Source organism: Callithrix jacchus, chromosome 16 (genome assembly GCF_049354715.1).
Source record: "Callithrix jacchus isolate 240 chromosome 16, calJac240_pri, whole genome shotgun sequence".
Classification (NCBI taxonomy): domain Eukaryota; kingdom Metazoa; phylum Chordata; class Mammalia; order Primates; family Cebidae; genus Callithrix; species Callithrix jacchus.
Window position 1 is genome coordinate 4,153,525 of NC_133517.1, and position 17,103 is coordinate 4,170,627.

Here is a 17,103-nt window from a genome sequence, read left to right on the forward strand (position 1 = left end):
ACAAAAATTAGCCAGATGTGGTGGCATGTGCCAGTAGTCCCAGGTACTCAGGAGACTGAGTGAGGAGAATTGCTTGAGCCTGGGAGGTGGAGGTTGCAGTGAGCCAAGATCATGCCGCTGCACTCCAGCCTGGATGACAGAGTGAGACTCGTTAAAAAAAGAGAGAGAAAATTTTCCCAGCAGCTTTATTTATTATAGCAAAATAGTGGAAACAGTGCTGGTATCTTCAACAGCAAGATGCATTAATAAATTTAGTCCATATATACAATGCAATAATCAACAGCAATGTAAATGAACAGACTAAGAAATGTGCAGCATAAATTCATCTGAAAGAAATTGTTCATGTAGAAAGAAGCCAGAATAAAAAATAAATGACGTGTAATTCCATTCTATAAAGTTCTAGAAGAGGCAAAATAATGCATGATGGAGAAAGTGTGAGTAGTCATTTCTGGGACTGTTATTTACTAGGAAGTTTCATGATTGTAAGAAGTGGATTAAGCGCATGTGTGTTTTTTCAGAACTGACCCAACTGTGTAAGATCTTTGCACTTTATTGCATACAAATTATGTTTCAGTGAAAATTATATTATCCTTCAAATTTTTAATGAAAGTATTAGATAATATACATTTCATTTTAGAAAATGGAACAGGAAAATAAAATTGATAAATAACTTTCTAAGTAGTCCTACGTAAATTAGTACATTCCCACAAAGGCAAATGCTTTCTTCCATCTTCCTTCTTTCATCGCGACAACTGAAGTATTCTTCTTTAGAAAGACCAGTAATCAAATCAAAGTATTTCATTTTTAGTTAGAGAAAATATATGCACCAAATATTCTGATGAAATTTAATAGATATGCATAATGCATACATGATATTTGATGTGCTTATTTTTAAAACAAATAATACTTCTCCAGTTGTAGGCTAGGAAAAAACTATAATGTTGTGAATACATTCTTCAAGAAAAATAACATCTGCTTCTTTTTTATAAGGGTTAGTAGCGCATTTGCTAATATAAAAATATTTATAGTCAGACAAAAGTCTCAACGACAAGAAGAAATCACTAATTATTGTCTAAATGACTATGTAACTGTAATGATGTGAGCACTTTATCGTTATGAATGCTTACATGCGCAATCTTCATTCAATGGAAGTTTGAGAAAGGCAGGTGCCCTTTTTAAAAATGACACCGTCAGATTCACTTCTTCTCCAGCATTCCGAAGAACCTGAACCTAAAAAAGAATTTGAAAAAATACAATTATGTTTATGTTTATCATTTTTACATGGTTGCAAAGCCTTGAAATTATTGATTGCCTCTTCCACCTTTCATTTTTCCCTAGTAATCAGAAATATTTTATAAAAGATAGAGGGAGTGAATTATTTATCATTGTAGTAAGAGCCATGGATGCTGGTCCTCCCATCACCATTGTGTGATCCGATTTATACACAATCTACATCTTCCATTCACACTTACTGAGGTCTTCCTGAGCTCATGGTTTATATTAGGCAATGAGGAATCATGAAGTCCACAGAAAGACGGGTATAGTGTTCAGACCACTGTATTCATTAGCAAATATTAATACTTGTTGAACAGCTATTATGCACCAACAAATAGGAAAAGCTTTGGAGCATCAGTTACGCAACATAAAATAGACGAAGATATAAGATAAAATGATTCTAAAAGAATAAAAGCTGATTCTGCCGACACTGACCAGAGTGCCGATTCAGATAAATCAAATTAACCCAATTCATTCTAATCCTCTTGCAAAAAATAAATAGGCATTACATCTTCTACTTAATTTAACATTTTCTTTTCCTTTCCCTGCAAACCTGTCATCATCAATAGCATCGGTTGTTATTAATGTTGAAGTCTGTTATGATCAATAATTCTCAACATTTTTTAAAGTGTAGAATTAGTAAGTCGAGTTCTTCCAGTTAAAATAATGTCAAGTTCTCCAAAAATCATATCCAAAATATGTAAGCAATGTAAACATTTTAAAATTTACAAAAATTAAAAGAAGAAGCTGAAGAGTTACTTGTAGCAAACACACCTGAAAAAGATATAAATATATTTATAATTTTAAACCATCACAGAAATAAGGAGACAAGAATAATCTGTGAGAAAACAGTTAATAAACATGGAAATATATGTTGTTAAGTATAGAGAAAAATTGCTTGACTTCAGGTCATTAAAGAATTGGCTACTTAAAACCAATTAAAATGACTTCTGGTTCTGACAAGATGGCACAGGTGTCCAGATGCTGTGGCTCATACTTGTAATCCCAGTACTTTGGGAGGCTGAGGGGGGCAGATCACCTGAGGTTAGGAGTTTGAGACCAGCCTGGCCAACATGATGAAACCCCACCTCTACTAAAAATAAAATTAAAATTAAAAATTAGCCAGCTTGGTGGTGGGCATCTGTAATCTCAGCTACTTGATAGGCTGTGGCAGGAGAATCACTTGAACCTGGGAGGTGGAGGTTGCAGTGAGCCGAGACTGTGCCATTACACTCCAGCCTTGGCATCAAGAGCAAACATCCATCTCAAAAAAAAAGGCACAGGCTCATCTCTCTCTGCTCCTCCCCAAGAAGTACAACTGTAAACACTGAACAAAATGCAAGAGAAAAACAAATAAGAACTCTGAAAGGCAGAAGAAGGAAGACCTGATTAGGGTCTCAGGCCAGCACTGGACAGGGTATCCTTTACCTGCTCCACTAAATAGAGGAACACCAACCAGGCCAGGCATTTTCTCAGCCCCGACATTAAAACAGAAAGCACTCTAAAAAGCTCATACCACCTCTGGTTTGTAAAGGAGCCCCACTAATAACCACACAAGGCCACAATCATCAGTGAGTGGTGACAATGGGAAGCCAGCAGAAGTGCCACCCTTTTCCCTGGGCCTGAGAATCCTCTGTCCCACTCAGGGGTACTGTGTGACAGGGAACACTGGCAGGAGTTCCTCCTCATAAGTGCCTGGGAGGGAGGCCCCTCTGTCAAGGTCCTAAGACTACCCTCCCCTGCCTAGATACACCATCCTAGTGGAAAGGACCAGCAAAGATTGACCTGCTCCAAGTTCCCTATTATCCTGCCTCCTCTGCAGCAGGAAGGAAGCCTCCATAACCAGCACTGACCTGGGAAACTTTTTCCATCCCTTCAAACTACAGCAGCAGGGAACAGTAGATGCCCAGTGACAAGAGATAAATGAGTCAGAACAAAACAGCACTAAATGACTCTAAAACGCAGATCATAAATGGAACCATGGCCCACGAACCCATGAGCTAAACAGTAAATTTCTGTTTAAAAACGAAATCTCAAGTAAGAGCGAGAGTCACCTAAGATAATAAACAAAATGACCAGGATATAGTAAAAATTATATGTCATACTGAGAACCAGAAAGATCACAAATAAGATAAATCACATATTGGAACTCTCTCACAAGGATTGTGGAGCAATTTGAGCAGAAATGTTGCCATAAGAAATTACAAGTTTTTTTGATCCAAGTTAAAAATTATAAAATCTCAGCAAAGAAATAAGCTATACATTATAATATCCAAATAGATATTATACAAATATTTTTACAATGTACATTTACCAAATTTATATTGTAAGAATTATAATAACATAAATTTTTTAAAACTTGGGAGTAATTTAGTAACAAAGTGGGAATGAGAAAGAAGAGAATTAACGAAGATGAGGACAGAATAATAGAATTCATCCAATCTGAACAATAGAGATGATATAGCCAAAAAAAAAAAACCCTCAGTAACCTGCAGGATAGTAACTAAATATATAAAATGTATATCATGTATCATATGAGTCACAGAGGAGAGGAGAAAGAAGAGGAGCTCAAAGAGTATTTAAACCTATAATAAATGAAAAATTCTCAAATTGAATGACAGACATGAGCCCACAGACTTAAGAAATTTAGCCAACCTCGAAAGGATACTGCCAAAGAATTCTACACTAAGACACATCATAACTAAAGTTCTACAAACTAAAGATAAAACAGAGCAAACTTTGAAACTTTTAAAATGAGCCAAATAAAAGACTTATGTAAACATTATTAAATGTTTTAACAAATCGAAGAATGCAACATCATTGCAAATCAGATAATACAACATGATCAACTAGAGTTTAGTCTGGGAATACAAGGTTGGTTTAACATTAGAAAATCAATCAGTGTAATTAAGCACATAAAAAACAGAGTTGAAATATCAAAAAATATTTGGCAATATTCAACATTTATATCTGTTGAGCACTTTAACCAAAGTAAATGGTAGAACAGAACTTCCTCGAACTTACAGAAAGAAGCTCTAAAATTATTATTAAAAAATAAAAGACTAAAGTTGAAACTGACAGAGAGAAGCTATAAAAAAACCTATGGGTAGTATCCTTTAGTCTTTTATCATTTAATATCATTATCATTTAACATCATTATTTAGCCTTATCATTTAATATCATCATTAAATATAAAAAAAATGAAAGTGTCGACACTATCTGCTTCTAGTCAACATTTCCATAAAGGTACTAGGCAGGGCAATATAGAGAAAAAACAAGTAGGTATCTATATTTGAAAAGAAGGAGCAAGAGCATCTTTATCTGCAGATGACATGATGGCTTACAAAAAAATCCATTAGAATCTACCAAAAAATTAAAAATGCTACTGGAACTAACCATAACTAATATTTTTAGCAGAGTTTCAGAAAATGAGATAAATATAAAATAATTATATTACTCTACAATCAGAATTTCTAACTTAAAAATACCCATTCATAAAATCACCAAATCTATGAAATATTTATGTATCAATCTAATAAAAGTAATAAAAGGCCTGGCCCGGTGCAGTGGTTTATGCTTATAAGCCCCACACTTTGGGAGGCTGAGGCAGGCAGATCACATGAGATCTGGAGTTGGGGACCAATAAGACAAACATGGAGAAATCCTGTCTCTACTAAAAATACAAAATTAGCCAGGAGTGGTGGTGCAGGCCTATAATCCCAGCTACTCGTGAAGCTGAGGCAGGAGAATCACTTGAACTCAGGAGGCGGAGTTTGCGGTGAGCCTAGATTGCTCCATTGCACTCAAGCCTGGGCAACAAGAGTGAAACCCTGTCTCCGAAATACATACATACATACATACATACATACAGACATACATGCATTACATACATACATACATTACACACATACATAATACATTACATACATACATTACATACATACACACATTACACACACACATACATACATACATTACATACATGCATGCATGCATTACATGCATACATACATTACACACACACATACATACATTACACACATACATACATTACATACATACATACGTTACATACATACACACATTACATACATACATGCATACATACATTACATACATACATAAAATCCCTGTAGGCAATACACTATTAGTAATTTTTAAACATTTAAATATATATGTCACAAAACTCAAATTTATCTACCCTAATTGACAATAGGGAATCCTAGCAGACTTCTCTATAAAAATTGACAAACTGTTATTAAAATTCATGGAAATTTGAAAAATCCAGAATAAGCAAGCCACCTTTGGAAAATAAAAGCAAAGCTATTAAACCAACTTCATTTGATTTTAACAGATATAAAGAAACTATAATCATCAAGACATTGTGTTATTTAAAATAAATAAATAAATAAAATAATAATGTAATATGTGTCCAAAACTAAATGCAAACAAAAACAAACAACTATTTTTCAGCAAAGTTGAAAAGGAGTAGAGAAGGTAAAATGTTTTTAACAAATTGTGCTGGGACGATTTCAAATCCTCATTAGAAAAGAAAAAGAACTTTACACCTTACATGACATACAAATTAATACTAATACTACATCAAAGTGACTCAGTTACCTGAATGTAAGGTCTAAGCTTATGAAACTTCTAGAAATAAACTTTGGAGAAAACCATTGTGTCAGTGAGTTAGGATTTTTTTTTTTTTTTTCCAAAAGTGCAGTCCATAAAAACACAAATTGTTAAGTTGGGAGTAATAAAATTTAACCATTTTTTTCCCACGCAATATGTTTTTAAGAAAGTCACAAACTTGGAGAAAATCTTTGTAAATCTTTATCTGATAAGTAATATATATCTGGAATATATTTTAAAACACTCAAAACTCAATAATAATACAAATGACCCAATAAAACATAAGAAAAAGTTTTAGGCAGATATATTCCTGAACTTATGTTGATGGCAAATTAGTGCATGAAAATAGGCTCAATATGATAGCAATTAGGGAAACGTAAATTAAAACAGTAATGAGATACCACTATAAATCTTCTGGAATGTCCAAATTAGATATGCCTCAGATGCTAAGTGTGTGTAAGGTTGTGGAGAAACTGGAACTCTCAGAGAATAAGAATAAAATAAAGTCACCGTCATTTTGGAAAATATGTAACAGTTTCATAAAATTGAAACATGTATGTACTATATAATTCAGTAAATTAATTTTTAGAAATTTATCCAAGAGAAATGAAAGTAAACATCCTTACAAATACTTTTTATGAATACTCACGGCAGCTTTTTTTTTTTTTTTTTTTTTTTTTTTTTTTTTCAGACGGAGTTTCTCTCTTGTTACCCAGGCTCACGGCAACCTCCGCCTCCTGGGTTCAGGCAATTCTCCTGCCTCAGCCTCCTGAGTAGCTGGGATTACAGGCACGCGCCACCATGCCCAGCTAATTTTTTGTATTTTGAGTAGAGACGGGGTTTCACCATGTTGACCAGGATGGTCTCGGTCTCTTGACTTAGTAATCCACCCTCCTCGGCCTCCCAAAGTGCTGGGATTACAGGCGTGAGCCACTGCGCCCGGCCCAGCTATATTTTTTATCAGAAAATTAAGACAACTCAAATGTCCGTCAAAAGGTAAATGGGTAAACAAACTGAGGTATATCCTTACAGTGGAATGTAATATTAGAAATTTCTGATAACATAAAATGTATGAGGCAGTGGGATAAAACAGCTAAGTATTCATATTCTATAGTAAATGTACAGTAGATAATATAATATCTAGGATTAAACCAAAAGACATAACAGTATGAAAATCAATTGGGAATAGGTATGTAAATATGGGAATACTTAAATATGGGTATAGATACGGGAAAAATATGATGTGTATAAGTTAAATATGGTTGACTACGAAATAGGCAATGGGTGATTGTTTTACTTTTAAGACTTTACATGTGCTTCAATCTTAAAGCTCTGCTCGAGTATAAATGAAAAGCACAAGAACAGTAAACAATAATAAAAACTCACCCTACAGAGATAATGAGTTTTTAAAATATAAGGTCACTTATGAGTATCTATATAGGTAATCATAATTTTAAGTGTTTGACAAATACATATTTCTTAATTAATGCCGGATTCTTAATCTTTTCAGGGAATAGGATTGAGGTAGTACATTTTGTTTCTGCTTTTCTTCTATGCTTTAAATGCATATTATGTCAGCCTGATACTGTCAGATTGGAAAATATAGGTTCTATATCGTAAATAATAATGAATGGATTCTTCCTGCCAAATCAGAAATCTGCACCAATAAATCCAGTTGTCCTTTTTACTTTCATCCGCATTTTATAATTCAAATAAAATGTCACGAATTTTGATTAAAGTATTAGTACAGTTATTCTCTGAAAGTGTTATAGATGAGTACCCCAGAAAGAGGGTTGATAAATGGTGACAATGAATAAGAACAGAAAAGAGAAGTTGAATTCAGATAGATATGTATGGTTTTAATCTAATATTTAAACCACTACAAATCTGATGACTCAGTTCATGAACCAAAACTCTTAAGTTCCATTCATCTATTAAGAAGAAAATTTCATACAACCTTTTTCGGTTCTTTGCCCTTTCTGATTTCACCTTGGAGGCCGTTCTATCTTCTGTGAGATTCTAAGGAGGAATTAGCTACCTGCCACTGTTCTGGGATATAAAGCCAAGGATGCTCTTAGCTCAGCTTGCTTTTAATTGATAGAAAAAGGACACGTGCGGTGGGCGGGACTCAGGGGCGAGTGTGGGCCGCGGTGACAGGCTGCGGGCCTGGAGCCAATAAGGAGCAGGCTCGGCGCTGATGGACGGGGCTGGTGGCCAATGGATAGGCGCTGGCTGCACTTCCTGTCGGGGAGAGAGTGTAACCTGCCGAAGACCTGCGATTACGTGTTCAAGCTGCTGCTGATCGGGGACTCGGGGGTGGGGAAGACCTGCGTCCTGTTCCGCTTCTCCGAGGACGCCTTCAACTCCACGTTTATCTCCACCATAGGAATGGACTTTAAAATTAGGACCATAGAGCTCGACGGCAAGAGAATGAAGCGGCAGATACGGGACACAGCCGGTCAGGGGCGGTTTCGGACGATCCGGACAGCCTACCGCAGGGGTGCGATGGGCATCATGCTGGTTTATGACGTCACCGACGAGAAGTCCTTCCACAACACCCGGAACTGGATTCGGAACATTGAGGAGCATGGCTCTGCATATGTTGAAACGATGATGCTCGGGAACACGTGTGATGAGAACCACAAGAGACAGGTTTCCAAGGAACGGAGAAAAGCTGGCCCTCGACTGTGGAATCGAGTTCACGGAGACCAGCGCGAAGGCCAACATCAACGTGGAAAACGCATTTTGCACTCTTGCCAGAGACATCAAAGCAAAAATGGACGAAGAATTGGAAGGCAACAGCCCCCAGGGGAGCAACCAGGGAGTCAAAATCACACCAGACCTGCGGAAGAGGAGCAGCTTTTTCCGATGTGTTCTTCTGTGAGGGACACCGCCTTACTCTGAGCCTCGCTCAGCCCAGCCGACTGTGCCTATTCTGAGTGAGCCCCTCACTCAGCCGGGGCCCTCCCACCTCCAACGCCCCGCCCGCGCCGTGGCCACTGGGCCCACGGCCACCAGAATGCAATTGAGAAATCGTTTATTTTAGTAACTGATCTTTTTCAACTTCGGAGATGGAATAAGTTAAAATTGCTATTTTTCCTGTAATGTCTGCTGAATGGGCCCACCCAGATGTTGTGTGTCCAGAGAGAGAGGGAGTTAAGGTGCGACCATCAACCATAGCCAGTGTCAGGCTTCTGTCTCTGGGCCTTTGCTTCGTTGCCTCTCTGCGACACAAACCCCACTAGGAGGCTCAGTCACATCCCCCACCACAGAAGTGAGGTCCCAGAAGGCCAGCAGTGGCTCCAGGAGCAACTGGTCCCATACCCTGAGCAAGGCAACCAACCACTAGGCCCAGGAAGCATCACCCAGGAGGTCTGGCACCCACTTCTGCCTCTTCTCTCAGTTTTGGGCAAATGACAAGAAACCATTTTGCCCCCTCACTCTTCTTATTTCACTGTTAAACCAAAGGAAAGCACAAATTAAGGAAATCCTGTGTAAAGCATTGAGAAGGAAAGAAGCCTGGAGCAGCCTCTCCTGTCCACAGTCCCATCATACCCATCTGCAGTCCCCATCGAGCATCAAGGGGACACTGTGTCTGCTACAAATGACCCCGAAAACACAGCCGCAGCCGTCGCGTGGTCCTTCTGAACTCAGAACACACTCTGCTCAGCACCAAAATGGCCCCCACCCTTTCGCTTCCTCCCGCTGTCTCCAAATCGGACGTTCTTTCTAGCTGAGATTTTTATTTTTCCAGATCTGTAGTGCCATGAAGCGATTCCGTCTTTAACTTCCAATGGCAGACCCGGGTTATTGGGAGCAAGTGTGTCGTACCTCTGGCTAGACGTGGCCGAGACACGAGGCATTCCATGGCAGCAGGCTGACCCCACAGCATTCCGGGTTGATTTTCAGCCATCATCATTGGGTTCTGTTTTGACAGCTCTGCTGTCCTGTAGAGACTGCGATTGGGACCAGGTCACCAAGCCAGAGGGGTGTCACTTTTTTTCCTTTCCTTTTATCTTTTTTTTTCCTCCTTAAGCTGCTGTTGATCCAAACCATTGGTATCATAGTTTCTTCTTTTTTTGAATTAAAGCCAACATATCAGTAATAGTCTGCTCTCCCCCGGAATTTAACATGCTCTGTTTACATCAATAAATGCACTTAAGGAAAACAAACAAACAAACAAAAAAAGAGGACACTGCTGCTTTGCTGGGGCTTATTTTAAGCACACAATAGGAAACACACACACCACACTTCACAGACAGAAAGGGCAGGAAGATTAGCTTGTGAGGATCTTAGTTACTGGCCTCACATGATATCAGGAAATCCAGTAAGATTTTGATCTTAAGAGAGTCAGATTGATGTGCTTCTGCCCGGGAGTAATAATGACGGAAAACAGCCACCGGGAGTGTTGCCTTAACATTGGACTCATCCCACTTGATATAAGCAAATTATTTCCTTAACCTTCTGGGTCCTGTTTGAAAAGGATCTTAAACATGACTTTGAGGATTGATTTTGAAGGACGAAACAGGTCCCTTTACAGATAAAATAACTCTGCTAATCTAAAAACTATAACATGTTTTACTGTTCATTCTAAAACAGTGACTCTAGGTGGACACCAAATAAATCAATCATTTTTTATGCACTGGTTTATGAACTGAAGGAAAAATAAGAACTTGGCTTATTACAGGTATCATGGGGTGACAGCTTTAAAGCATTTTATGCTGGGGTTAGGGAGTCCTCCTGCCCTTGAGTCTACTAGCACATTCAGCTTTACAGAGGAGTCTTCTGGTGGCAAAGTGAGGGAGCACACAACCCTTCTGTGGTTTCCTGCGGACACACACATTTACAACTGTAGATTGCTCACAGGGTCATGGCATTTGCCAGCCATGGGCAGGAGATAAGGCTTTCTTAAGAGAGAAGCATTCAACCAAGAAATGAGTCTGTAATATTCACGAGAGCTTGTACTGTTGGATTGGAAAGGAAATCAAGTGTAGTAGCCGAAATTACCTGCTGGGAAGTAGGTTATAGAGCTGATTCTAAGAAAACCTTATCGCATAACTTTTGGAAGTAGTGGGTTAATCCGTTATGTGAAGTCAAATCTAATTTGGAATGTGGAGGAAACAACACCCCTAGAAGAGGAAAGAATGTGAGATGATTGAGACACATCAGCCCTCATCTTGAGTGGCTGCAACCACAGGATACAGAACAGAGCTGAAAAAGCGAGGAACCACTTTGGGAGGCCGAGGCGGGTGGATCACGAGGTCAAGAGATCGAGACCATCCTGGTCAACATGGTGAAACCCCGTCTCTACTAAAAATTACAAAAAATTAGCTGGGCATGGTGGCGCGTGCCTGTAATCCCAGCTACTCAGGAGGCTGAGGCAGGAGAATTGCCTGAACCCAGGGGGCGGAGGTTGCGGTGAGCCGAGATTGCGCCATTGCACTCCAGCCTGGGTAACAAGAGCGAAACTCCTTCTCAAAAAAAAAAAAAAAAAAAAAAAAAAAAGAAAAAGCGAGGAACACATCGAGCTAAGGATGGGGAGTCAGATTATTGTTGACGCCAGAGCTCAAGAAAGGGAATGTGATGTTCCGGAGGAGGCACTGTATGCATTCATTCACTATGTTCCTCTGCATTTTAATTTTTAAAAATATTTCATAAATATAGAGAAATAAAATAGGAACCTTTCAATAGGCATTTCTAGTCTAAATTTTATGTTGTTTAAAATGAAAAGTCCCAGCAGGAATGTCTACCGGTTACATGACGAAAAAAAGAACTATGACTAACTTAAAATTTTAGAACTCCTAAAGTTTCAGCCTAAAATAGTGTATAATTATGTTTGATTTTGATAATTAGTTATTCCAATTAAGAATGTAGGTTCAGCCGTCAGCTCTAATAATAATAAATTTTAGTGCAACTGATAATAACATAATCACTGACTTTCAGTATAGAAAAGAACCACTTATTTTAGACAAGAATATTGAAATATTTGATCGGTTTTTACTGTAATATTTAAGATTATGACTGAATATAAGTCCATTGTTTTCAAAGACCCAATTGAAACAAGGTTCTATGTAATATTACTGTATAAAGTCATATCCTGAGTCAAACTTTAATTAAAGTAAAATACATTATTAGCTAATTCACATGGCTGTAGAAACACCATTTCAGATCTGTTGTAATTCCAAGATGATTTTCTCAATTATTCAAGCAATGTTTTCCTTTTTTTTTTTTTTTTTTTTTTTTTGAGACTGAGTCTTGCTCTCTTGCCAGGCTGGAGGGCAGTGGCAAGATCTCGGCTCACTGCAACCTCCACCTCCGGGGTTCAAGCAATTCTCCTGCCTCAGCCTCCCAAGTAGCTGGGACTACAGGCACAAGCCACCACGCCCAGCTAATTTTTATATTTTTAGTAGAGACGGGGTTTCACCAGGTTGGCCATAATGGGTTCTATCTCTTGACCTCGTGATCCGCCCGCCTCGTCCTCCCAAAGTGCTGGGATTACTGGCATGAGCCACCAGGCCCGGTCCAATGTTTTCTTTTCTTAAAATTGTTATGTGGCCAATTGAGTACCTCAGGATGCATTAAGCAAGTTAATTTAAATTTTAGAATTGATAAAATTGATAAAAGTTCTACTTTGAAAAAGGATCAGGACCAGAAGGACAAAACTGAGTTTAACTAATTCTTAAAGAAGACGTGATTCCAGATGTCTCTTCAAACCATTTTATTAAAGTAAATTAACATGAAAATTAAAAATAAAGGCAGACATAGTAGCATAACTAAAGAAATGAGAGACCATTATTAATATGAAAATATAAGCCAGTACTCAATTATGAATACAGTATTAGCATACAGAATTCCACAAGTGAGAAATGAAATTGTGCCATGAGCAATTGGTCTTTATTTCAAAACAGAAATCCTGAGTTAATATCAAGAAATTATTATCAATATAATTAATTTCATCCAGTTTTATGTGTTTATATATATGTATATGTATGTGTGTGTGTGTATAGACATGGATATATGTTTATGTATTTCTCTCTTCAATTAAAGATTCTGAATGAATGTTTGGTCATATTGAGTAGCAATTCCTGATAAAAACTCTAAGAAAAGTGGGAATAAAAAAAAAAATTTCCTGGCATATCTCCCCCAGCCCCCAACTTAGGGCACTCGTTTTTTTATTTGCCTGTATTTGCTGGAACTCATAAAATGTTGTTGAAAAATAATGGAGAGAATGGTCGTCTTGATCTGGTACCCGACTTTGATTGACACGGTTTTATTTTTTTCCCAGCAATTCCTAGTTGCCTTTATTTATAAAAAGCATATTAAATAATCTCAACATATACAAGTAAAAAAATTATATAAATAGAATATTCCCATATACAAAATCTTTTAAAAATTATATATGTGTATACAGTGTTGCCAAAGAAGCTGTATCTTAAATCTTAAACTCTGTAATTTGTACAGTAGACATAAAAATAGAGTTGCTTCTCAAATGTTTAATCAATACCACTCAAGTGAAAGTGCTAAATCGTGAAGTGTATCAGGAAGGTGCCGAAAATATAGTCTCCTGCACTTAATACACTAGTTGTGGGTTGGCCCATTGTTTTGAATTTCCAAACGTACTCCTAAAAAGAACCTAGACACAGTATTAGAAACGTTAGAAAAGTCCCAGAAAAGTCTCCACAATTTTCAGCTCAGTTTCCTACAGGGTTTGAAGTCGGCCTTTCAAAAGTTCTTCAAAAGTCCATTCCGGAATGTGTAGGGCGTTTGTTCGTTTGTTTTTGTTTGGATGAGCTCGTTCCTCCTGAGGGCATCATCTAAAGCATGACGTGCGTAGAAGGTGCCAGAGTTTTAAAAATTAAAGCACCTTGGGATCAGTTGGACCATCACGCTCCATTATCCCGGTTTCTGTTTCCACCTATTCCACTGTGTGTGTGTGTGTGTGTGTGTGTGTGTGTGTGTGTTTTCACTTTATTTTATTTTTACTTATTTATTCTTTTTCTTTTTTTTTAATTGCATGTTAGGTTTTGGGGTACATGTGAAGAACATGCACGATCGTTGCATAGGTACACACACGGCAGTGTGATTTGCTGCCTTCCTCCCCATCACCTACATCTGGCATTTCAGTGTCTTAAGCCTTCTGGGTCGCAGCACAGCAGTGGCAGCACGGGTGGCTCCAGCGGCGCTGCGTGTCCCTGTAAGCTCAGCCCGCGTCCTCCCGAGGGGCCGCCCTCGCCCGCTGCGCGCGTGCCCCGAAGCGCACGGGAGCCAGGAGGCTGCTGACCTCCGACCCGCAATCGTCAGGAAGAACGTTGTCCACGGCTGGCGCCCACGCTGGGGTTTCCCGTCGTCTTCGGATGGACTCACTGCCTGAACCTTGGGACAGTGGTTTCCCCTTCACATCCATCAAAAACGCGCTCGTGTTTGTCTTGGCTGTTTTCTTTCCCGCACTTGAAGCTTTCCAATAATAAAGTGCACAACTTCAGTCCTTGTCGCAAACTCCCAGAGGCCCATGAACACGCCCTTCCGTCTAAGCCGCCTCCATCTGCTGCTGTCAGGTTGCTTTGTCCCGAGTGGGTCAAAACACCGAGTTATCGGCTGACCCGGTGTGTCTCCAGGTCACCTGTAAAGTTTGGGGAGCTTCGGATCCGAGGTTCGCGGCAGAACCCGCGGTGGCTGCGTCCCCAGCAGAGCAAGACGGGCCCTGGGCCTCGGACACCGGCGGCGTCGCGCCCTTGCAGTCCGGTCTGGGGACCCCGGCGGCGTCGCGCCCTTGCAGTCCGGTCTGGGGACACCGGCGGCGTCGCGCCCTTGCAGTCCCGTCTGGGGACCCCGGCGGCGTCGCGCCCTTGCAGTCCCGTCTGTGAGGTCGCGCTCTGCGCCAGGGTGTCCAGGCTCGGCTTCTCCAGTCTCCCGATGCAGAGCTTGCCTGAGCAGTGTAGACACGATTGACGGGCTTGGATTCCAGCTCCAAAACCGTCTTGAAATCCGTCGATTACATATGATTATATATGAAATTCACTGATTATACATTTTACCCACCACTCCGTTGTCGGTCGCGAGCACCGGCCACCTGGAAGAGGACCAGGCCAAGCAGAGCAGGAGCGTACGAGCAAAGGCGGTCTCAGGACGCGGGACCCAGGCCTGGGCTGCAGTCGCAGGGTCCATGAGCCAGTTCCAGGTCCACTGGATAGAGGCTGGGGAGGTCCTGCTGCAGGCACCCCGGGTCAGTGGAGGGAGCCAGGGCCCAGGACCCCCCCCCCCGCCAGGCTCGGCTGCCTGGGGCACCCGCGCACCCGCAGCAGTTCCTCCAATGTGGATTTATGGTTTTAACCTTTAGAATAATTTTTGTTGATTTCAGAAATGAACTTTATTACATGTATTTTAATAAGTATTTAATGAAAACTTTTTATGGGCTAAGTGTCATGCTGGGGTCTTGGAATCTGTCTGTCGATAACATGGCTTACTGTCATCGCGGTCGTTGTCCAGGGCACATTTTCAAGCGGCGGAAACAGATGATGGAAGGTAGACATTAGGTGAGCACGTGGTAGACAATATCCAAGGACAGAGGGAGAGTTTGAGGGGCTCATAGGAAAAAACAAAAACAAAACAAACAAAACAGCAGGCAGAGCAGGCAAGCATGAACACAGTCATGTGGAGAGTTACTTTAAATAGGTCAGTGAAGGTAGGATCCATTGATAGGATTCCCAGCCAAAGAGTAGAAGGAGGTAAGCAAGTTTGCCATACAGAGATTTAAATAAAGGGCATGCTGAGCTTTTTGGAAACATTGAAAAGCTGAGTGACTTGCTCCAACATTGCACCTAATATATGGCAGACTGACAGGTAAAACTACATGCAAACATGAGCTCTCCATTTTTTTCCACTATGTCACTTTCCTAAAATGTCAGTGGCAAATCTTGCATCATTTCTTTAAAAACATATTTTACTCTCATAGCAATTTCAGTATGATCACGTATCAACTTCCTCATGCATCCTTATCTACAGAGCCAGCTGCACAGCACCACTTCACAGCCCTGGTTCAGAGGACAAGGAAGACTGCCTAGATATAGAAAACAAGATAGAATGGGCTAAGTAGCTCCTTTCTATATTGATAAGATTCCATTTGTTTACGTTACTAAGTTGTGTATATTTTCTTTAACGATCAAGAAGCAGAGTTTAAATTAACTCAGCAAACATATATCAAATGTCTATCACATTCCAAACACCATATGAAGTAACAGAATATGCAATGAGAAATGAGGTTGATAAAACCCATTAGTTCTAGAGACTTCTAAACTGGTGGGAAGACAAATGTTTGCAATCAATTAAAAGGAAAAAAAAAAGGCATAAGAAAAGTTTTTAAAAGTAAATAGCAACATGTTAAAAAAGCTGGCCCAAATCCAGTCCACATAAAGGGACTCACAGTGTTTTTCTGAGCCTCTCCACTAATAATGCTGACGTCATTGGAGCCTGGCACAGTTGTCTCATTGCTCAGTGTGATACAACAGATGAGGAATCCACCCAAGCCTGGGCAGCCCTGCACACACAACATGGAGGTCCCAGCAGTTTTTCCACAAGTTTCTACAGTGCCCACTAGGCTGTACCTCAGAGAGTACCAGGGACTTCCTCAAATGAGCAAAGTTTCATTATCATATCAGATGTTTACTGAGGTCCAAAGTACTTAAATCAGCTCCATTCTGAAAATCTCTCCACCTTCCTTCAATTATACAAAGGATATTTACAAAATGCATATGAAATGAAGTATACTCAGATCTAATCTTGGAAATGGGGAGAAAAATATATGTTTTAGACTGAAAGGTTGTAGCATATTTCTTATACATAGATAAAATATAGTTGAGGCAGGATATTGAGGTAGAGAACATCTCTATATCAAGAAAATCCAGGCTGGGTATGGTGGCTCATGCCTGTAATCCCAGCACTTTGAGAGGCCAAGGCAAGCAGATCACCTGAGGTCGGGAGTTTGAGACCAGCCTGAGCAACTTCGAGAAACCCCATCTCCACGAAATACAGAAAAATTAGCCAGGAGTGTTGGCCAATGCCTATCCTTGAACCTGGGAGGCAGAGGTTGCAGTGAACTGAGATTGTGCCATTGCACTCCAGCCTGGGCAACAAGAGTGAAACTCCATTTTGAAAGAAGGAAGGCGAGGGGAATGGAGGGAAGGAGAGGGGAGGGGAGGA

The 17,103-nt window shown here is 39.9% G+C and overlaps 1 protein-coding gene and 1 pseudogene across 8 annotated transcripts in view; one reads left to right on the forward strand and one right to left on the reverse strand.

Annotated features, from left to right (window-relative positions):
- The window catches only part of SNTG1 (syntrophin gamma 1), a 924,527-nt gene that overhangs the window by 331,638 nt on the left and 575,786 nt on the right, over positions 1 to 17,103 (reverse strand). For all 7 annotated transcript variants that reach the window (XM_017965333.4, XM_035276805.3, XM_054246489.2 and 4 more), the window contains one exon: positions 1,128 to 1,230. In XM_017965333.4, the coding sequence (XP_017820822.2) occupies positions 1,128 to 1,230 (103 nt within the window). The remainder of the gene's footprint in view (positions 1 to 1,127; positions 1,231 to 17,103) is intronic.
- On the forward strand, positions 8,125 to 10,097 carry LOC118148530 (ras-related protein Rab-8A pseudogene; annotated as a pseudogene). The gene has a single exon (XR_013528227.1). The product of XR_013528227.1 is annotated as a ras-related protein Rab-8A pseudogene (transcript).